General features: G+C 45.1%; 1 protein-coding gene across 3 annotated transcripts in view; it reads right to left on the bottom strand.

Annotated features, from left to right (window-relative positions):
- plpp2a (phospholipid phosphatase 2a) overlaps positions 1-24,124 on the bottom strand; it is a 112,234-nt gene that overhangs the window by 4,768 nt on the left and 83,342 nt on the right. For all 3 annotated transcript variants that reach the window (XM_055658918.1, XM_055658916.1, XM_055658917.1), the window contains exons 5-6: positions 12,898-12,955; positions 3,466-3,642 (exon numbers count right to left, since the gene is read on the bottom strand). In XM_055658918.1, the coding sequence (XP_055514893.1) occupies positions 3,466-3,642; positions 12,898-12,955 (235 nt within the window). The remainder of the gene's footprint in view (positions 1-3,465; positions 3,643-12,897; positions 12,956-24,124) is intronic.

The following is a 24,124-nucleotide window of genomic DNA, read 5'->3' as shown; positions in this document are numbered from 1 at the left end:
AATTGGGAATATATGGTCTGAATTGGTCTAGATTAGGACAACACTTCCACAGTGACAAATGTATTATAAGTGCCCGCAATTTAGTTTAGTTAGTTTAGAATTACGGCATAGAAACATGCCCTTCAACCCACCGAGTCCACGCTCAGCATCGATAACCTGTGCACACTCGTTCTATGTAATCCCGCTTTCTCATCCACTCCCTGCACACGAGGAATAATTTACAGAGGCCAATAAACCTACAACCCACATGTCTTTGGGATGTGGGAGGAAACCGGAGCACCCAGAAGAATTAAAAGAGAATTAAATGGAAGATTTAAACAGAGCGCCAAAGGCAAGGTTCGAGTAATTTACAAATTAGCCCTAAAGTAGTTGATTAGGCAGCAGATAAAAATAAGTGCAGCTGTAGCGGAGCGGCCTTGTTGAGGTGAAGTGCCTTAGTGAGTAAAATGCGAGTCTTTGGCTCAAGAGTCTTCGGCGAGGAGGCTGAGGCTAGGAGACTACGCTCAAAAGTAGAGGATGCGAGAGGCACAAACGACATCGGGAAGAAGAGGAAGGAGGTTCTGCAACGTTAATTTAGAGTTTGGAAGAAGGCTGAAAAGCAGAACCTCCAGGGTGGTTATCTCTGGTTTGCATCCAGTACCTCATGCTGGTGAAGGCAGGAACAGGGAGATAGGGGATCTGAACGTGTGGCTGAGGAGCTGGTGCAGGGGGGCAGGGATTTCGATTTATAGACCACTGGGATATCGTCTGGGGTAGGGGTGACCTGTACAAAAGGGACGCTTGCACCTTAACTGGAGAGGGACCAACATTCTGGCAGGCAGCTTTGCTAGTACTACACCGGTGGGTTTAAACTAAATAGTGGAGGGGGAAGGGGTCAACAAATTGGAAGTATAAGGATGAAGTTAAAAGGGAAAGAGAGTACAGGAAAAGTTACAAAAAACAACCAAATTAATGGGACGGAAAGTTCAAGAAGCGATAAGAGGGTAAGATCAGGTGAAATAGGAAAAATATTCCCGATGTTGGGGGAGTCCAGAACCAGAGGTCACAGTTTAAGAATAAGGGGCAGGCTATTTAGGACTGAGATGAGGAAAAACTTCTTCACCCAGAGAGTTGTGAATTTGTGAAATTCTCTGCCCCAGAAGGCAATGGAGGCCGATTCACTGGATGCATTCAAAAGAGAGTTAGATAGAGCATTTGGGGCTAGCAGAATCAAGGGATATGGGGAGAAGGCAGGAACGGAGTACAGATTGTGGATGATCAGCCGTGATTACGTTGAATGGCTCAAAGGGCCAAATGGCCTACTCCTGTATCTATTTTTTATGTTTCTATGAAACCCATGAGGTCAAAGAGAGAACGTGCAAAGCCCACACAGGCAACTGCCAAGATGATGATCAAACACAGGTCTCTGGTGCTGTGAGGCAGCAGCTCCACCAGATATGATACTGTGCCACCCAAGGGGTCTGCTTCATCAACGTTGAACATTGGCTGCAGAGGGTAGTTGCCACACTCAATGAATGCTCTGATACTCTGGGGAAATTCCATGGCTGCTTGCGTGTCTGCCCTTAAAGCTTCACCAGAGATACGGACGTGGTGCAAGTTACAGCCTGCTTTGAACATGTCAAACCAATCTCTGCTGGCTGTGAATGCTTCAGAGCCATCTCAGTCTCAGCTGCCAAGCATAGTCCTGCACCCATTACTCTTCCAGTTTTCTCCCCGCCCCCCCGCCCCCCTCCATTCACCACAATCATTCTGAATGAAAAGGTTCTGACCCGAAACAGAGTTCTCCAGAGATGCTGCCTGACCTGCCGAGTTACTCCAGTACGTGGTATCTTTTTTCTGTAAGCCAGCTTCTGCAGTTCCTCGTTTCTACATTCCACTCCTCCCAAAGGTCATAAGGGATAGGAGTAGAATTAGGCCATTCGGCCCATCAAGTATACTCTGTCATTCAATCATGGCTGATCTATCTCTCCATCCTAACCCCATTCTCCTGCCTTCTCCCCATAACCTCTGACACCTGTACTAGCCATCCACTACAAACCCATCGACTCCTGTGGTAAAATGAGTCTGAAGAAGGGTCCTGACCTGAAATGTCATTTGCCCATTCCCTCCGCAGATGCTGCCTGACCTTCTGAGTTCCTCCAGCAGTTTATGTTTCATTTTATAGGGCCCTTTTTGTGTATTTTTTTCCACAAAGATTTGCCCACATCCACGAGACGCTCACCAGCTTCCAATTGGCAAAAACACTTGAGGTTTTACATCCAATGTGATGCTTTTCCTCGGTGGTAGACAAAAATACCGGAGAAACTCGGCGGGTGAGGCAGCATCTATGGAGCGAAGGAATAGGTGACGTCTCGGGTCGAGACCCTTCTTTTTCCTCAGCACGTTAGATGCGCTTGAAGGTGCAGGCTGTTTCCCAGTCACGTTGGGGGACAATAGTATAGAGAATAGATTCAGTGAGGCAACCGGAACTTGTGTACATTGTGGTCACCTTAGAGCTAGAACTAATAGAACTGAGAGGAAATCACTAACATGTGAACGCACGTGTGATGCTTTATCATTGGCTACGTGAACATAAACAAATATAGTCAATCTCAGCGGGTTGTTCGAATTTGCATATTTTACCAAATTTATGGATTTTTTTTTGTAAAAATATGGCTCCAAACTAAAAGAGCATTAGAGCAAAGCGGCTCTATGAGGTATAACGCTAAACAGGGTATTGCTGTACTGGGCTGATCTTTCTTTGTCAATTCCCATTTTGTTTCAAAAGGAAATAGAAAAGACCTCCATGTATGCAATGTAAAAACAAGGAACTGCAGATGCTGGTACACAAAATTCACTGGAAGGGAAATAGAGAATAGATCATCCGTCTGAAGAAAGGTCTCGACCTGAAACATTCCCTCCACAGATGCTGACTTCAGCCAGCAATTGGTGTTTTCATATGTTCATAAATTCATACTGTAAGTTGTGGGTGCAGAATCAGGCCATTCGTCCCATCAAGTGCACTCTGCCATTAAATCGTGGCTGGTCTACCTTTCCCTCGCATCCTCATTCTTCTGCCTTCTTCCCATAACCCCTGACACCCATACTAATCTAGAATCTTTCAATCTCCACCTTACAAATATCCATTGACTTGGTTTTGACTTGACCATTTTCCATTGGTTTAGCTGAAGTGCGGGGAGTGTAAGGGCCATAGAAACAGAATGTAGGTGCAGGAGGAGGCCATTCAGCCCTTCGAGCCATTCAATAAGATGCTGGCTAATCATCCAGAATTAGTACCCTGTTCCTGCTTTTCCCCCATATCCCTTGATTCCATTAGCCCCAAGAGCTTTACCTGATTCTCTCTTGAATACATCAAGTGAATTGGCCTCCATGGCCTTCAGTGGGAGAGAATTCCACAGTGTGGCAGACCATGCAAGACATCAATACCAATAACACCATCAGATTAATTCTGCCTTCAATACTCACAATTAAAATTGCCACAATGGCTCCTTGGAGGAATCCGGCCAGTACATCGCTCCAGTGGTGTCTGTAATCAGAGACTCGTGTGTAGCCCACGTATACAGCAAAGGCCAGTAGAAAGAACTGAATGGTTGGCCGCAAAAGCCGGGCCCATTTTCCCTTCAAACGCACCTGCATGTACAGCTGGAGAAGGCGAGGGGGTGAGGAAGAGAGAATAGAAAAGGTGTCATCAAAGCTTCATTTTCTTCTCTGCAGAAATAATCAAGAAAAATTAGTTAAATTCAGGCCCACCGCTGATTTTCCGGCTTCCAGAGCCTTTCTCTATTATCTGTTTTGCCGGACAGAGGTCATGGGCTCCAGCAGTCCAACGGTACTGGAGGGTACCGAGGGTTTGAGATACCTGCTCGCAAAATCCCAAGTCAGCAATGGGAACGGATCTGCCGCCTCCAGCTGGGCCGGAGTTCCAGAGCCCCGGCCGCAGAGGACAAATTCAACCCGCCAATCGGCGCGGAAATCCCGATCAGGTTGAGTTCGGCTGCCTCACCCGGCCTAGGCACCACATTTTAAGAGGAGGATGACTGAACTTTGGTGCCTTCCCTCACAGTGGGAAACTGATTCCGCTGTGTGGAGATGTTTATGTTAAAGTCTATCGTGTGTTGTATTCTTTTTTTATTCATATGGCTGTATGGTGACCCCGAATTTCACTGTACCAATTGGTGCATGTGACAATAAATGTCTCGGGGGGGAGGGGATCTCAAGTGTGACTCGTGATTTTGTCCTGATTGAAGTAGGTGTCGGAACACCAGGTGCCAGAAAATCTTGTCTTGTATATATGAGTGTGTGTGTGAGTGTGTGTGTGTGTGTGTGAGCATGTGTATATATACACATTGAACTTTTTTTTCTCTTGTTTATCATATTGTTTACAGTGCACTGTGTTTACATATTCTGTTGTGTTGCAGTAAGTAAGAATTCCATTGTTCTATCTGGGACACATGACAATAAAACACTCTTGGCTCTTGACTCTTGCTTTTCAAAATGGCTTATGCACATGAATATAATTAAACCCAATGAACAAGATGACAGATTGTCAAATAAATGACCAATGATGTAGTGTCTATCACATTACTGACATTAAAAGCAATGCACAGGCAGCTAAATATTGTGGACAGTCACTGATATTACACAAGCAAAACCTAGTCACACCAGTTAGAGCAAGGTTGTGTTAGTTGGGATATTGAACATGGTGTGAAGTTGGGACAAAATTATTGGAACAAAGAACTGCAGATGCTGGTTAATAAATGAAAGGGCACAAAGTGCTGGAGTAACTCAGCACATTACTGAATCTGAAGAAGGGTCTCGACCCGGAACATCACCTATCCTTGTTCTCCAGTAATGCTGCCTGACCTGCTGAGTTACTCTGGCATTTGTGTCCCTTTTTTAACTTCATTATGAGTAGCAGATGTTTCTGTAAGTTAATTGGGATCTGAAAAATGCAAATCTTGACTTATTTCCACGTGAGTTATGGGACAGCTTAAATGGGGCATCTCGAACGGTATGGATAAGTGGACTGAAGGGCTTGTCTACATTTTGTGAGATTCTGTGACCGTCTTGATATTACCCTCGACAATGTATTCAAATCCTGGAGCAAGACAAGCTAACTATCCTTTGATTCAGGAGAAAGAATAGTGCAATTGAGCAAAACTGAAAATATTTCAGGCTAGGACCCTTGAACCCGTCTGTCCATTTCCCTCCACTGATGCTCCCTGACCCGCTGAGTAAGTTCCTCCAGCGATTTGTGTTTTGCTCAAGATTCCAGTACCTGCAGTTCCCAGTACTGTACTCCATTCAGTACAGATAATAGAACCAGGATTGAAGGTTTAAATATCCCTATTAATCCTCACAGGAGTATATGCAAACTCATTCACACTCAACAGTTAACCTCAGAATTGTCAAGAGCAGAATCAAAATTGACAATAAGCAAGTTACACTGAAACCAGACAGTGAATAATTTAATACTTCACTGGCAGTGACTTCTAATAAGCAATCTCACACATCGGGAGTTGTTATGAGGCCAAGGATCAGTTTCACTGAAGATGGTTGAAAGACTGAGAGAGCTACTCTATTGTTGGTCATGTTTAGTTTAGTGATACAGCATGGAAACAAGCCCTTCAGCCCATCAAGTCTACGCTGACCATTGGTCTATGTTATCCCACGTTCTCATCACTCCTTACACGCTGGGAGAAATTTCACAGAGGCCAATTAATCTATAAACCTGCATATCTTTGGGATGTGGGAGGAAACCGGAGCACCCAGAGGAATCCAACAGGGAGAATGTGCAAACTCAGATTTAGGTTAGTTTAGTTTATCGCCACGTGTACTGAGGTACAGTGAAAAGCTTTGTGTTGCATGCTATCCAGTCAGCGGAAAGACTATATATGATTACAATCGAGCTGTCCACAGTGTACAGAAGCAGGATAAAGGGAATAACGTATAGTGCAAGATAAAGTCCAGTAAAGTCTGATTAAAGATAGTCCCATCCAAGAGTCTCCAATGAACTCCACACAGACAGCACCCGAGGATATGTCAACTCGGGTCTATTGCGAGGCGAGGCAGCAGCTCTACCAGCTGCACCACTCATGTTGAAGTGTTGGTCTCTGCCAGGCTAGCATGGAAGAAATCAATGGTAAACAGCCATAGAATTTGGAACAAGTCATTACAAGACCTCTTCACAAGCCCACATACTTGGAGAAAGCACTCCTGCACTCTTGTGCCCATCTCAAGTATTGGTTACCGACATGCTCCACAATTTAAGCATTTCCAATTTATGAAGTTTCCCCGAGTCTGTGGACTACATTTGTAAATTACTGACATGAGGGCTAAATGTTGAACTTGGCCCCTATACAATATTCTATTCAAAGCTACTGTTCAAAAAAAAACCCAACCTCCCTCAGGTGTACTCAGCATGAAAATGTGAAGAAAGAAAATGTAGGCCAATGCAATTTACTTTGACAGATACATTTCACATCCAGTGCCCTCCTTAATGTTTGGGACAAAGACCCATCATTTACTTATTTGCCTCTGTACCCCACAATTTGAGATATGTAGTAAAAAATAAAATCACATGTGGTTAAAGTGCACATTGTCCGATTTTCTTAAAGGCCATTTTTATACATTTTGGTTTCGCCATGTAGAAATTACAGCTGTGTTTATACATAGTCCCCCCATTTCAGGACACCATAATGTTTGGAACACATGGCTTCACAGGCGTTTGTAATTGCTCAGGTGTGTTTAATTGCCTCCTTAATGCAGATATAAGAGAGCTCTCAGCACCTAGTCTTTCCTCCAGTCTTTTCATCACCTTTGGAACCTTTTATTGCTGTTTATCAACATGAGGACCAAAGTTGTGCCAATGAAAGTCAAAGAAGCCATTATGAGACTGAGAAACAAGAATAAAACTGTTTCATCAGCCAAACCTTAGGCTTACCAAAATCAACTGTTTGGAACATCATTAAGAAGAAAGAGAGCACTGGTGAGCTTACTAATCGCAAAGGGTCTGGCAGGCCAAGGAAGACCTCTACAACTGATAACAGAAGAATTCTCTCTATAATAAAGAAAAAGAGTCCAGAACCAGGTACCACAGTTTAAGAATAAGGGGTAAACCATTTCGAACGGAGATAAGGAGACACTTTTTCACACAGAGAGTTGTGAGTCTGTGGAATTTTCTTCCTCAGAGGGCGGTGGAGGCCGGTTCTCTAGATACTTTCAAGGGAGAGCTAGATAGGGCGCTTAAAGATAGCAGAGTCAGGGGATATGGGGTGAAGGCAGGAACGGGGTACTGATTGGGGATGGTCAGCCATTATCACATTGAATGACGGTGCTGGCTCGAAGGGCCGAATGGCCTACTCCTGCACCTATTGTCTATGAACCCCAAACACCTGTCTGACAGATCAGAAACACACTTCAGGAGTCATGTGTGGATTTGTCAATGACCACTCTCTGCAGGAGACTTCAGGAACAGAAATACAGAGGCTACACTGCAAGGTGCAAACCACTGGTTAGCCACATAAATAGGATGGCCGGGTTACAATTTGCCAAGAAGTACTTAAAAGAGCAACCACAGTTCTGGAAAAAGGTCTTGTGGACAGATGAGACGAAGATTAACTTATCAGAGTAATGGCAAGAGCAAAGTATGAAGGAGAGATGGAACTGCCCAAGATCCAAAACATACCATCTCATCTGTGAAACACGGTGGTGGGGGTGTTATGGCCTGGGTATGTATGACTGCTGAAGGTACTGGCTCACTTATCATCATTGATGATATAAATGCTGATGGCAGTAGCATAATGAATTCTGAAGTGTATAGACACATTCTATCTGCTCAAGTTCAAACAAATGCCTCAAAACCCATTGGCCAGCGGTTCATTCTTCAGCAAGACAATGATCCCAAACATACTGCAAAAGCAACAAAGGAGTTTTTCAAAACTAAAAAATGGTCAATTCTTGAGTGGCCAAGTCAATCACCAATTGAACCCAATTGAGCATGCCTCTTATATGCTGAAGAGAAAACTGAAGGGTACTAGCCCCCAAAACAAGCATAAGCTAAAGATGGTTGCAATACAGGCCTGGCAGAGCATCACTAGAGAAGACACCCGGAAACTGGTGTTGTCCCTGAATCGCAGACTTCAAGCAGTCATTGCATGCAAAGGATATGCAACAAAATACTAAACATGACTACTTTCATTTACATGACATTGCTGTGTCCCAAACATTATGGTGCCCTGAAATGGGGGGACTAGGTATAAACACTGCTGTAATTTTCACATGGTGAAGCAAAAATGTATAAAAATGGCCTTTATTAAAATGTGACGATATGCACTTTAACCACATGTGATTTTTTCTATTACAAATCTCAAATTGTGGAGAACAGAGGCAAATAAATAAATGATGGGTCTTTGTCCCTAACATTATGGAGGGCACTGTGAAGCCAAGTTCAGGAACGATGTGGAATTGTTATAAAAGAGGGGTTCACTTGACAAGTATTCTCCGCAAACTCTTATTTATTTATTATCTGCATTTCCAAGTGTTTGGAACTTCTGAGATGTTGTGGAAAGACAGCACTCCTTGTCTTTCCTTTTCTGAGACCCGTTTGTCTCATTTTCATCTTGAGCATTTGTCCCTTACTCAGCTCTTCCATCTATCACTTGCCAGGCTTTGCCTCATCCCCACCTCTCTTTTCCTGCTTTCCCCACCCCCTCCCCCCATCCTCCAACCACTCCATCAGCCTGAAGAAGGGACCCGACTGAAACGTCATCCGTCTATTCCCTGCATAAATGCGCCTGATCCATCGAGTTGCTCCAGCACTGCTTTCTCACCACATCCCATTATAATTCATCATCCAGCACAGTGACTACAGAGCTGCAAGCTAATTGCAGCAACCAACCTATACCAGCCAGTCATTTCCAAGGCGCAACAAGACGGAGACTGTTCCGAGATCAAGAAATGTTACCATGAAATTGGAGAAGGCAGGAGAATGGGCCTGAGAGGGGAGGATTGATCAGCCATGATGGAATGGTGGAGTAGACTTAGAGTCATGGAGCCATAGTGAAACAGGGTGGAAATTGAGCCCTTCAGCTAAACTTGCCCACACCGGCCAACATGTCCCAGCTACATGAGTCCCACCTGCCTGCGCTTCGTCCATATCCCTCCAAACTTGTTCTATCCATGTACATGTCTAACTGTTTCTTAAACGTTGGCATAGTCCCAGCCTCAACTACCTCCTCTGGCAGCTTGTTCCATACACCCACCACCCTTTGTGTGAAAAAGTTACCCCATCATATTCCTATGTTTAAGAAGGAACTGCAGATGCTGGAAAAATCAAAAGTAGACAAAAAATGCTGGTGAAACTCAGCGGGTGAGGCAGCATCTATGGAGAAAGGAGTAGGTGACGTTTCAGGTCGAGACCCTTCTTCAGACTAAAGAAGAAGGTCCTCGCTCCAAAACGTCACCTACTCCTTTTCTCCATAGATGCTGCCTCACCCGCTGAGTTTCTCCAGCATTTTTTGTCCACCTCAGATTCCTATTATATCTTTTCCGCTTCACCTATAACCTATGTCCTCTGTTCCTCAATTCCCTGACTCTGGGCAAGAGACTCTGTGCATCTTGATGGGCCGAATAGCCTGATTCTGCTCCTATCACTTATGAAGAGCACACATACGACACATGCAAACTCCGCACGTACAACACCGGAGCTCAGGATCAAACCCGGGTCTCCTGCGCGGTGAGGCAGCAGCTCTACTCGCTGCGCCACTGTGTCACAGTCACCCGCAAACGTAGTCAGCATATCTCCTGCTACCCTCGTTCTCAATCCCCATGCAGCTGCATTGAGCCCAAAGTTTCCCATTGAATCAATAATGTCACTGATCCTTTACCTCAGCGCTATCTTCCTGGATTAATCTTATATTGCCGCTAGAGTGTAGGATAGAGCTAGTATGGGCTGTGGGGCTGAGGGGCCCGTTTCCACACTGTATCTCTGAAGTAAAGTCGAAAGTAAGAAAAAAAAATCTTCTGACTACACTGAAATCTGTTGTTGGCCACACGTATTCTGGATTTGCTGGCTTTCCACCTACCTTGGGTAAAAATGTGTTGTGAAAAGCTAGGGGTTTTACATTGCCAGTAGATGTGATTTATGCATTTGTGCTAAACGCAACAGAAAAAAAAAGTAAAGCTCTATGTTAATGGAACCAAATTTACAGAGGGATATTATTCAGCAGAAGCCAACCATTGTGAGACGTGGTGGGGTAAAATTGGTGGTTGCTGTTTTAAACCTACGTGGGATAAAACTCTCCCTCCCACCCTCCACAGTGGTGTTCCAACACATTTTAAGCTATCAACAAAAATCATTTGCACTCAAATCTAACGTGTTTTATGCTCAGTGAGCAATATTTCAAATGTATCATTCTTCAAAATGCTGAAAATTAAGATTTCAACTACTAGTCTAGACTTTACTTTGGACTTCAGAGATGCAGCGTGGCCCTTCAGCCCACCAAGTTTGCACCGACCAGCTATCATTCTGTACACTAGCACTACCCTATACACATCAGGGGATTTGCACTACTACCCTATACACACTAGGAAGAGGTGCAGAGGTAGGTAGAGGTGCAGAGTAGTGAAAGATTGTGAGGAGTGTAGATAGTGTAGATGAGAGAAAACCTTTCCTCAGACCAGAGATGTCTAAAACTATAGAGCACGAGTTCAGAGTAAAGGGGTCTCGGAGATCAGAGTGTAGTTGGGAGTTGGAGTGCACTGCCTGAGAGGCTGGTGAAACCAACTACTCTTACAATATTTATAGGACTTTGCTGAGACCATATTTGGAATATTGTGTACAGTTCTGGTCACCCCATTACAGGAAGGATGTGGAGACTTTGGAAAGGGTGCAGAGATGTTTTACCAGAAGTTCAGGATTAGGCCAGGATTAGTAGGTATTAGCTACTGGGAAAGGTTGGACAGACTTGGATTGTTTTCTCTGGAACGCTGAAGGTTGTGGGGAGACCTGATAGAAGTATATAAAATTACGAGAGGCATAGATAGGGTAGACATCCAGAACCTTTATCCCAGAATGGAAAAATCGAATACTAGAGGGCATAGCTTGAAGGTGAGAGGGGCAAAGTTTAAAGGGGATGTGCGGGGCAACTTTTATTTTACACACTGGGAGTTGTAGATGCCTGTAATGCACTGTCAAGGATGGCAGTTCAGACGCATACGATAGTGGCATTTAAGAGGCTTTTGGACTGGCAGGGAATGGAGGGATATCTAATATGGATATGCAGGGAATGGAGGAATGTCTAATATGTGCAGGTCAAGAGATGGTCTGGGCATCATGTTTGGCAAACTATGGGCTGAAGAGCCTGTTCCTATGCTGTACTGTTCGATGCTACATGAAACATTTAAGTATCTGGTAGTTCCCAATTCATCAAGGCACAGAAATCGTCAGGCATTAATATAGATAGTCAATTGATGGTTGGCATGGACACAGTGGGCTGAACAGCCTGTTTTGTGCCATATCTCTCCGTAACTCTATATGTCAAGAACTTTAAAGTTGCTTATTTATCGAGCCGTCACTAGAGGGAGTTCTCATAAAACTAATCCGCCCACAGGACATGGCTTGTTGAATACTTTATTCCTGCGATATTCAAACTTCAAAACACAAGATCATATTTCCTCCCCCTGGAGCCGCTGTGCTGATCAAGGCCACAAAGCGAAACTTTGAACTCCCCCCTGACACACTACTACAGAAATTCAGCTGCATTCAAGCTAATCAGATTTTCAGAAGCATGTTATTGCACTGCACATTCAGTCCAAGCAGCTCAAGAGGAATATTTCCTCTCCTCACCCATCTCTCCCTCACCCCGTCCTCACCCAATGTACTTTGTGGAAGTAGAGTTTACTCTCATTCAATTTTCAAGATGTGAACGTTGCTGCAAGGCCAGCATTTGTTGCCCCCCCCCCTCCCCCCTCTAATTGCTTGAGAAAATGGAGCCCTGGCCGCAGGGGCAAATTCGACCCGCCGATCGCCCGTGGGAGTCCCGATGAGTTCGGGATCGGCCGCCTTGCGTGGCCTGGGCGCCACATTTTCGGGGTAACTTCCGGTGGGGGGGATTTCAAATGTGCTCTCTTAATTTTGTCCGGATTAAAGGAGGTCCTGCACTACCAGTTACCGTAAAATCAGTGGTGGACTGTACTCCAAATAAGGAGGTCGAATATTTGTCCTTAAATCCGCATATTATGTCATAAGGTCATAGGTGATAGGAGTAGAATTAGGCCATTCGGCCCATCATGTCTACTCGCCATTCAATCATGGTTGATCAATCTCTCCCTCCTTACCCCATTCTACTGCCTTCTCTACATAACCTCTGACACCTGTACTAATCAAGAATCTATCCATCTCTGCCTTAAAAATATTCACTGACTTGGCCTCCACATCCTTCTGTGGCAAAATATTCCACAGATTCACCACCCCCTGACTAAAGAAATGCCTCCTCGTCTTCTTCCTAAAAGAACATCTGAGCCTATGACCTCTAGTCCTGGACACTCCCACTAGTGGAAACATCCTCTCCACATCCAAGCCTTTCACTATTATTTTCTGTTTCAATTAAGTGTCCCCCCCCTCATTCTTCTAAACTCCAGTGATTCCAGGCCCCGTGTTGACAAACGCTCATCCTAGGTTAACGCACTCATTCCTGGGATCATTCCTGTAATCCCCCTCTGGACCCTCTCCAGAGCCAGCACATCCTTCCTCAGATATGGTGCCCAAAATATTCTCACACAAATATTTCAACAAAATACAGAATGTGTTTTTAACTAAATACACCATCACTCCCCATTCATAGCAGAAAGCAAACTACAGATCACATAGTCACTGTGGATGTCACTGGTACTCACCGAAAGAAACACCATGCAGTACATTCCAAATGACGAGTGCCCAGAATAAAATGATAACCTGCAAAATATTCAAAGTTAGACAGCTGAAGAAAGCATGAAGCATCAACACTGTGCGGATCAGCCGAAGTGTAGAACAGCTCAAGAATTATTATCACAAGGCAATCTCAAAATTACTGTTACAAACCAACAGATTAATGCAAGGGAGTGGCACGGTGGCTCAGCAATAGAGTTACAGCACCAGAGACCCAGGTTCGATCCTGACTACGAGTGCTGTCTGTAGGGAGTTTGTACCTTATCCCTGTGACTGTGTGAGTTTTCCCCGGGTGCTCCGGTTTCCACCCACAATGCAAAACATGCAGGTTTGCAGGTTAGTCGGCTTCTGTGCATTGCCCCTAGCATGTGGGATAGAGCTAGTGGACATGTGTTAGCTGGTCAGTGTCATCATACTCCAGCACTTTGTGTTTTGCTCAAAATCCCAGCATCTGCTGTTCCTTGTGACATCCAAAAGGTAAAGGAATAGCAACCCAAACCTGACGTTCAGCCTCTTTACTTCAAAAACAATTAGAGTCGCCTCTGAGGCCCTCTTTCAGGCAGCACCACCACTTCTGTGTCAGTCCTCTTACTCCAACCCTCCGCCCCATCATCAAAGCTTTTATGATCCCCCTTTCTTCCCCAATTCTCTGCAACTTCGCCAGGACAACGGGCCTTCATGGTCAGGACAAGAACCCTGCACTTGCGAACAGGGACTTGAAAATGGCGCCAAAAACAGGCGACTCTTTTCACTGTCTCAGTGTCCGACTGCCATATACTTGTACTGTATCTGAGATGCTTATCCAAGATGTATCTAAGTGCTTATGTATAGTGAGACTTGTACTGACTGTGTACAAAAAAACAATCTCACTGTATCCCCCCCCCCCCCCCCACGGTACATGTGACAAATATGTACCAAGAAGTCATAACAATTTAAAACACGTTTTGTCTCCACCTTCTCTCCGTTCTAATGAACGGTCAACAAGCGTGAAACATTAATTCTGATATTATCTTCTCCAGCGCTACCTGAAGTAAAAACGGCACCTCCTCCCACCCTGCCTCTTGCTCTGTGAACCTCGATTGATTCACAGGATGCAGACGCTGCTAATAAGGAGATTAGTTACAACCCAACCCAAAATATCCTTGAAGTGAGTGACTTCAGTCATTTCAAAGGACAGTTTTTAGTCAACCTGACTATTATGTCTCTGCTGTCACATACAACCTAAAATGGGGAAAGCATCCAATTTCCTTCCTTGATTAAAATTAATGAATCAGATAGGTCAATAGACACAATCCAGTAGTGTGATGGTTATTTCAGTTTAGTTTAAAGACACCGCTCGGAAAAATGGACCTTCGGCCCACCGAGTCCGCACTGACCAGTGACCACTCTGCACATGAACACTATTCTACACATTCAAGATAGTTTACAATTTTTACTGAAGGCAATTAACTTAAAAAAACCTGTATGACTTTGGAGTGTGGGAAGAAACCGGAGAACCCGGGGAAAACCCAAGTGCTCACGGAGAGAGCGTACAGACGCCATATAGACAGCACCTGTAGTCAGGATCAAATTCGGGTCTCTGGCGCTGTAAGGCAGCAACTCGACCACTGCACCACTGTGCCATCCCCAAACTTTTATACTGTTATACCAGATTGATTTAACTTCTTAAAAGTATGGCTCTGGATAGTAGATAGATAGCCTTTATTGTCATTCAGACCGAAGTCTGAACAAAATTGCAGCAGTCATACATATAATACAATAAAAACAACAATAAACACATATTAACATCCACCACAGTGAGTCCACCCAGCATCTCCTCACTGTGATGGAGGCAAAAGTCTTAGGTCTGCAGTCTCTTCCCTCCTCTTCTCCCTCTGCGCTGGGGCGATACCCCCCGGGCGATGTTATAAATCAGTCCCGCGGCTCAAACGCCCGGGGTGGTCAAAGCTGCCGCCCACCAGTCCTGCAGACGCAGCCGCTGGCCCGCGGCCGAACCCCGGACTCAGGCCACCACCACCAGAACACCGTCCCACCCACCCTCACGTGAGTACTCCACCGTCTTCAGCCTCGGGCTGGGCCGCCCCGACATGGCGCCGAACCTCCCGCGGACCGGGCCGCCCCGACATGGGCGTCGCTTTTTCCTAAAATAGCCCAATATTTGACTACTGGTTTTATGTAAATGCTCTACTACCACACCCATATTGCTCACCCTTTAAGGAACATTCTTCCAAAGGAATTTTAAAAAGATAAGAAGTCATTAGATTGAGGCAAATGACCTTTAACATTCCTTGCACCAGTACTACTGCAAAAAGCCCAAAACCTCAACAACTGAAGGGTCGAGAGCATACCCTGACTGGTTGCGTAATAGCCTGGTTCGGCAACTCGAACACCCAGCAAAGAGGGAAGTTGCAGAGAGTGGTCGATACTGTTTGGTCCATCACGAGTGCTGACCTCTCACCATCAAAGAGACCTATACCATCAAAGAGGCCTCAAAAAAACAGCTGGTATCATCAAAGACCTATACTACCCAGGCCACTCTATAGAACTCCTGCCATCTGGAAGAAGGTATCAGAGTCTGAAAACTGTGACTGCCAGATTCACAACATCTTCTTCCCAACAACCATCAGGCTTTTGGACACGACAACACCAACCTCAACTATGAACTTGTGTGGACTATGGTTGCACTAATGACCAAAGATTAAGGACTAAGAGGATTTATGAGGATATTGCCAGAACTCAAGGGACTGAGCTATAGGGAGAGGTTGCATAGGCAGGGACTCTATTCCCTGGAGTGCATGAGGATGAAGGGTAATTTTATAGAGAACCATAGGTTTAAGGTGAAGGGGGAAAGATTTAATAGAAAACTGAGGGGAATTTTTTCCACAAAAAGTTTGGTGGGGGTTTGGAATGAGCTGCCAGAGGAGTGAGTTGAGGCAGGGACTACTGCAACGTATAAGCAACAATTAGACAGGTACTTGGATGGGACAGGTTTTGAGGGGTATGGGCCAAATTCAGGCAGGTGTGACTAGTGTAGATGGGACTTGTTGGTCGGTGCAGGCAAGATGGGCCGAAGGGCCTGTTTCCATGGTGTATGACTCTCTGAATTCTTCCCCTGCTTTCAACACTGAGGTAGTCAGGGGGCAGAGGCCTAGTTCTTGAAGAGTGGCTTCATGGCTTTGCACTGTTCAAGATTAGCAGCTTAGTCACAAAGAGTTACAGGAAGCAAGAACTTGGGAGAAGGAGATTGACACAGGCTCTATCACCAAGGCCTTTGAACGATGGCCTGGAAGGAGCAGTTGGTGAGTTCATGCTTGGAGCAAGGCCCTGGCTGTCAAGGTCAAAAACATTAAACATCTGGAGTAATGAAGCAGCATTGCCTTGGTCTTTTCAGCATGCTGAAGGCAAATGGCCACGGTGTTCATGATGACGACATTAAGGTTTGGCACAAGTCAGGTGGGGGAAGAAAAGGCTACCCAGTGGCTGGAAAATGGAAGAGAAGAAGCACTCACATCCACAGATGACAATACCACCTGCATGCTAACAACAGAGAGTCATAGAGTAACCCTTGCATCCCCTCTCGCTCTGGCCCTCCAGCACTCCAGTCGCGTATTAGTTTCACTGTCGTCCTGTTTATGACTAAATATTGAGTCATGGAGTCATACAATGGGGAAATAGGCCCTTCGGCCCAACTTGCCCACACTAACCAAGATGTCCCATCTACATCAGCCTCACCTTCCGGCGTTTGGCCCATATCCATCAAAACCTGCCCTGTCCTGTCCTATAGAAATAGGTGTGTGTTCTGCCACAGTCAGCAAAATGTTGACAAAACACTTAAAAAGTTTCCCCAAATCATTTTCCCATTAGCATCAAGTCCAAACAGTTCCCGTAGGCCAGTGCCAAAGACGGAAGAATTTGCTGTTCTCCATACAATCCAAGAAAGCCTCCAAAGGCAACCAAAGAAAACACAATGCTAGGTTCTGCTCCAGGGTTTTGTTGCTTGGATTGGCACTCGTACGAAATCCTGGTGGGTTAAAAGCCAAACGCTTCAGTGGTCTATTAACCAATTAATGTTCTCTGTTAGTGCTCGTGGCTCAGAGGGGTCTCTGAACAACGAAAGGCATCATGTTTACTTTATGCCTCAATGTTTACTTTAGAGCTGTACTTTATATTCAGATATTGGAGCCAGGCTTTTAGACAGTACCCCAATGTTCAGTCGGTGACTTTTAGACCTTAAATAGCACAAAAATAAAAGTGCTACTGTTCAGGCAAAGCCGTTTCTGCAGGGAGAAAGTCAATGCTTCAGATCCAAGATTCTCCACTGGGACTTGGGAGATATAGCACGGAAACAGGCCCTTCAGCCCACACCTCTGTACACCAGCACTGTCCGACAGACCAGGGACATGGTGGGCAGCAGGAGTGGAGTAGGTGGCAGTGGCTAAGCTGTGGCCCTAGACTTCGTCAGCGAGCTTCTCCAGAATGGACACTTGTGCCGGTCTCTCAGAAGCACTGATGGCTGTCACAAATCATATCACAAGTTTGCTTTTCTAGGTCTACCCAAATGTTAATAACTGACATCGGTTCGGGAGAACCTGGAGCCTTCGGAGTGTGTAGAACGTTAGGGCAGCATGGTGGCATAGTGGTAGAGCTGCTGCCTTACAATGCTCAAGACACAGATTCGATCCTGACTGCAGGTGCTGTCTGTACGGAGTATGTTCACTCTCCCGGTCAGTGTGTGGGTTGTCTTCAGGTGCTCCGCTTTCCTCCCAAACTACAAAGACGTACAGGTTTGTAAATTAATTGACTTCGGAGAAAATTGTAAATTGTCCCCAGGATAGTGTTCGTGTGCGGGGATCACTGTTCGGCGCAGACTCGGTGGGCCAAAGGATCTGTTTCTGTGCTGTATCCCCAAACTAAACTAACCTCAGAGAGAGTGTGGACTCTGCCCGGTCCATCACAGGGACTCACCTCCCCAACATGGAAGGGATCAAGAGGAAGAAGCCCTGCCTCAAAAAGACAGCCAGTATCATCAAAGACCCATAAGACCCTGACCCCACACACCACTCCCATCATGATACAGGAGCATGTAAACCGTGACCACCAGGTTCAAGAACAGCAACCAGCAGACTCTTGAAAGCTTTACAACGGTAGCCTGTCCAACTATGATCTTCTATGGACCGGGTCTGTGTTTGCACTACGGACTTCAGTTTTGCACTATTATGGTTTGCTAGTATTGTGGGTTATTAATTTATTGTTTCATTGATTATTATATATTTATCTCTGTGTTATTGTATTCATGGGCCTGTTATGCTGCAACAGTAAGAATTGGATTGTTCCATCGACAGTAGATATGTCAATACACTCTTGACTCTTAAACTCAGCATGATGCCAACTACATAATCAGCCACTATTAGAAACACAGAAACATAGAAAATAGGTGCAGGAGGAGGCCATTCGGCCCTTCGAGCCAGCACCACCATTCATTGTGATCATGGCTGATCGTCCCCAATCAATAACCCGTGCCTGCTTTCTCCCCATATCCATTGATTCCACTAGCCCCTAGAGCTCTATCTAACTCTCTCTTAAATCCATCCAGTGATTTGGCCTCCACTGCCCTCTGTGGCAGGGAATTCCACAAATTCACAGCTCTCTGGGTGAAAAAGTGTTTTACCACCTGAGGTCTTGAATGGCCTCCCCTTTATTATAAGACTGTGGCCCCTGGTTCTGGACTCACCCAACATTGGGAACATTTTCTGGCGCTTACAGAGAGACAACATAAAAAAACAAATTATAACAACATTCATTTTAACCCATTTGTTGGATAAGAATCAATTATCAAGAAAGAAACCTGAAAGAATCCACCAGAGCAACGCAAAATCCTACAATTATCCAATAGTATGTGTTACCAGACAAGCATATTCAGCCATGATCACAGTAAATGGCGGTGCTGGCTCGAAGGGCCGAATGGCCTACTCCTGCACCTACTGTCTATAAATGAAGCAGACATTTTGATGAGGCAGACAAGTACAAGGTCAAAGTTGTCCAACAGCAATTCCCAACAGAAGAACTTTCCCATTGCCAGTCAGAGGAAGAGGAGAAACAGAATGAAACACAGGATGGGGATGGAGTTAAATGAATGCAGACTGTGAATAACCTGACAAAGGAGGCGTTTCAAAGCACACAGTGAGAGGAACCAAAGGTAGACACAAAATGCTGGAGTAACTCAGCGGGTCAGGCAGCATCTCTGGAGAAAGGGAATAGGTGACGTTTCGGGTCGAGACCCTTCTTCAGAAGCAGAGAAGTACCAACACTTGGGATTAGGGAATATACTCACAATACAGAAGCAGAGGAATGGCATTTAATATCAGGAAACTTGCAAAGTAGATTACTGACAGAAAAGGACACAAAATTCTGGAGTAACTCGCAGGTCAGGCAGCATCTCCGGAGAACATGGATGGGAGTCGGGATCTGAAACATTACCTATCCATGTTCTCCAGAGATACCTGCATAACCTGCTGAGTTACTCCAGCACTTTGTGTCTTTTTGGGTGTGAACCATCATTTGCAGTTCTTTGCTTGCAGATTATTATCAGTCATGTTTTATAACAGGGAGTACCAGTGGGAGTTGTTATTATTTATCTTCATGGGGATATTTATTTTCATGGATAAGGAAATCCTACTGTTAAAAACCTAAAAAAATAAAAGTTAAGCCTTCTATAGTAATCCAGACTAAATACTTCTCAGAACACACAATGCAAATATTTAATGAATGGATCAAAGGGATGGGCAAGATTAAGACAGGTCATTGTTTAAAGTGCACTATTTACTTGAACGAGCAAAATTAAAATATACCATGAGCTTTTAGATTAGTTACACCAACTATGCAAAAGCACTTTTTAAATATATTCCAGTAAATGCTTGTGGTTGAATGCCATTGGTAATATATGTCGAACTTCCCGGAATGAAATCCATCCTCGGTTTAGAAACAGTGAATGTGTGATGCGGTGGCGCACTCCGCTTCTGAAAGTCGACTCCGCTATCTGCCACGTTGGCATGTTGAACTTAATTCATGAAGACAATAGACAATAGACAATAGGTGCAGGAGTAGTCCATTTGGCCCTTCGAGCCAGCACCGCGATACTTCTGGTGTTCAATGCAACCAGCCGATAGTCATAACTTCTCTGCTGTGCTGTAGCTGGATGGCACTGCGGTAGAGTTGCTGCCTCACCGCGCCAAGGACCCGGGTTCGATCCTGACTACGGGTGCTGTCTGTACGGAGTTTGTACATTCTCCCCGTGACCGCGTGGTTTATCTCCGAGATCTTTGGTTTCCTTCCTCGTTCCAAAGACGTGCAAATTTGTAGGTTAATTGGCTTGGTATAAATGTAACATTTTCCCCAGTGTGTGTAGGATAGTGTTCATGTGCGGGGATCTCTGGTTGGTGCGGACTCTGTGGGCTGAAAAGGCCAATTTCTGCGCTGTATCTCTAAAACTAAAAACGAAAACTTTAGACTTTACTTTACTTTCGAGATACAGCGTGAAAACAGACCCTTCGGCCCACTGAGTGCACACCGACCACTGATCACTCCTTACACTGGCACTATCCTACAGACCAGGGATCATTTACAATTTTACTGAAGCCAATTAACCTACAAACCTGTATGTCTTGGACACCTGGAGTGTGGGAGGAAACTGGAGCTCCTGGAGCAAACCCACGTGGCCACAGAGTGAACGTACAAAATCCGTATAGATAGCAACTGTCAGGATGGAACCCAGATCTCTGGTGCTGTACCACTGGGCCACTGTGCCACCCTAACCTGTAAGGGAGCCATCTTCAGAAGACCAGCCCATAATGCAGAAACTCTCAGAAGCCCCCACTGACCTAGCTGAGAGAATCCAGAAATAGGACGTGCAAAGGGACTTGGGAGTGCTGGTGCAGGACTCCCAAAAAGGCAAATTCAATGCTAGCATTTAGATCAAAAGGACTGGAATACAAAAACAGAGATGTAATGCTGAGGCTCTATAAAGTGCTGGTCAGGCCGCATTTGGAGTACTGTGAGCAAATGTGGCCCTATATCTGAGGAAGGGTGTGCAGACTCTGGAGAAGGTCCAGAGGAGGTTGACAAGAATGATTCCAGGAATGAGTGGGTTAGCATATGATGAGCGTTTGACAGCACTGGGCCTCTATTCAATGGAGTTTAGAAGATTGAGGAGGGACCTCATTGAAACTTACAGAATAATGAAATACATAGAGTGGATATCAAAAGGATGTATCCACTGATGGGAGAGTCTAGGACCAGATGTCATTGCCTCAGAGTTAAAGGATGCTCTTTTAGAATGGTGGTGAGGAGGAACATCTTTAGTCAGAGGGTAGTTAATCTGTGGAACTCATTGCCACAAAGGGCTGTGGAGGCCAAGTCAGTGGATATTTGTAAGGCAGAGATAGACAGATTCTTGATTAGAACGGCTGTCAAGGGTTACGGGGAGAAGGCAGGAAAATGGGATTAGGAGGCAGAGATCAGCCAAGATTGAATGGCGGAGGAGACTTGATGGGCCAAATGGCCTAATTCTATAACTTGTATATGGCAGGGCTCCATTTGGTTAGCGCAGAGTTACTGAGAACTCAGTGGCAAATGCTCAGTTAAGAAAAACAACCAACTATTTTCAGCCAAGATTTGAATATAGCTCCAGCACATAAGAAATGTCAGGTTCCAAACATGAGCTCAGTAGTATTGGAAACAAGCACCTGTATTCCTGCTTCTGGTCTATTTGGATATTGACTAACTCATAATTCATTACTGTAAAATATAAAAAAGTATAGACAATAGACCACCAGATCTTAAAAACCGCTAGAGTACATTGATTGGATTGGATGCCCAAGTCTATATTTAAGAAAAGCTGAACATTTACTTCTGAAACCGAGGTAGCCTCCAATCAAGCGAAAACAAAGTAGTCTCTGGGATTCAATATTATTGGGCACTCTGAATACAAAATTATCCCCTCTTTCTACGCTCACCCACATGGAAATCCTCACCCCATTCTTTGTCACATCTGGACTTTGTCGCACCAGCCAGAGCGGCAGTGGCACAGCGGTAGAGTTTCGTCCTTACAACACCAGGGACCCAGGTTCGATCCTGACTACAGGTGCTGTCTGTACGGAGTTTGTACATTCTCCCCATGACTGCGTGGGTTTTCCCCGGGTGTTCCGGTTTCTCAGACTCCAAAGACGTTGGTTAAAGGCTTGGCCCACTTTCACAACCTAATTCACGACCTCTGCCGAGTTTGCCCTTGACTCGTAGGAGGTCGTAGGTAGGTCGTAGCAGGTCGTGATGCTAGTCGTAGGTACTCGTGGCATCAAGTAGGTCGGGGCGTTTTTTCAACAGGATGAAAAATGTCCACGAGTAAAAAAGGTTGTGAATTAGGTCGTGAAAGTGGGACAGGCCCTTTAATTGGCTTTGGTAAAATTGTCCCTAGTGTGTGGTGCCAGTGTATGGGGTGGCCGGTGGTCGGTGCAGACTGGATGGGGTGAAGGACCTGTTTCCATGCTGTATGGCCAACTTTTCTAAAACTACCCTCTGTGAATTTGTCGCTGCTGCCTGTTTGAGATCTGCAGCTGTCCCTGTTCACTGCTGATTACCTGGGAGTCGTTGTAAATTGGAAGAATTAATGCCACAATTTTACATTTCTTCTTCTGCTTACTAAATCTCTCAATGGTTCTACCATTCCCTATCGCCAACCTCCACCAAGCTTACAACCCTGAAAATTAGCAGTGGTCTTCCAATTTTGCCACTCTATTATTCTCCAAATTTAATCTGTGCCAGCGATGGTCTATTCCATCAGCGAGCAAGACCTTCCCTTCTTACATGCTTCTTTTGTTTAGAGTTTAGAGACACAGCGTGGAAACAGACCCTTCAGCCCACTGTGTCCGTGCCGACCAGCGACCCCCGCACATTAACACTTTCCTACACCCACTAGGGACAATTTGTACATTTACCAAGCCAATTAACCTACAAACCTGTATGTCTTTGGAGTGTGGGAGGAAACCGAAGATCTCAGAGAAAACCCACGCAGGTCATGGGGAGAACGCACAAACTCCATACAGACAGCACCCGTAGTCGGGATTGAACCTGGATCTCTGGCGCTGCATTCGCTGCAAGGCAGCAACTCTACCGCTGCGTGTGGCCGGTCTCAAAATCTAAATTTCATATTTTGCTCAACACTGCTATTGTGAAACATGTTCATAGGCTTTCTCACATTACAGAGGCTACATAAATATGAGTTTCATTTAGTTTAGAGATACAGCACAGAAATTGGCCCAATCGATGTTCCCCGCACATCAACATCATCCTACACATACTAGGGACAATTTACAATTGTGCCAAGCCAATTAACCTACAAACCTTTATGTCTTTGGAGTGTGGGAGGAAACCAAAGATCCGGGAGAAAAATCACACAGGTCACAGGGAGAACGTACAAACTTTGTGCAGATAGCACCCGGATCCCCGGCGCTGTAAGGCAGCAACTCTACCGCTAGGCCATCTTGCCGCCCCATTATTGCCATTGTACAATATATGCAGATTCTTTTACGAATGATTGGCATGCAAAGCATTTCAAAAATATCAAGCTTGATAATGGACCAAACTGAATTGTACATCGGTCCCAGAAGTGGTGTTACATGTATCTAGATGGTGAAGATGGGTTTTGGCACGCTGGTCATCATTAGCCAGGGAATTGAGTTCAGGAGTTATGATGTTATGTTACAATTATACAAGATGTTGGTGAGGCATAATTGGAGTGAGCTGTGTGGTTTTGGTTACCCAGTTATTGGAAAAATGGCATGAAGCTGCAAAGAGTGCAGAGAAGATTTATGTGTAGGAAGGAACAGCAGATGCTGGTTTAAACCAAAGTCAAACATAAAAAGCTGGAGTAACTCAGCGGGAGAGGCAGCATCTCTGGAGAGATGGAATGGGTGACGATTTGGGTCGAGACCCTTCTTCAGACTGGTCAGGGATAAGAAAAACGAGAGATAGAGGCGATGATGGAGAGATAAAAAATGAAAAATATGCAAAAAAGTAACAATGATCAAGGAATCGGGCCGTTGTTAGCTGTTTGTTGGGTGAAAATGAGAAGCTGCTGCAACTTGGGTGAGGGAGGGATAGAGAGATAGAGGGAATGTCGAGGCTACCTGGAGTTTGAGAAAT

This window comes from Leucoraja erinacea, chromosome 29 (genome assembly GCF_028641065.1).
Source record: "Leucoraja erinacea ecotype New England chromosome 29, Leri_hhj_1, whole genome shotgun sequence".
In the NCBI taxonomy this organism is placed as follows: domain Eukaryota; kingdom Metazoa; phylum Chordata; class Chondrichthyes; order Rajiformes; family Rajidae; genus Leucoraja; species Leucoraja erinaceus.
Note: the sequence above shows the minus strand (reverse complement) of the source record. Positions and strands in the feature narration are given on the sequence as shown.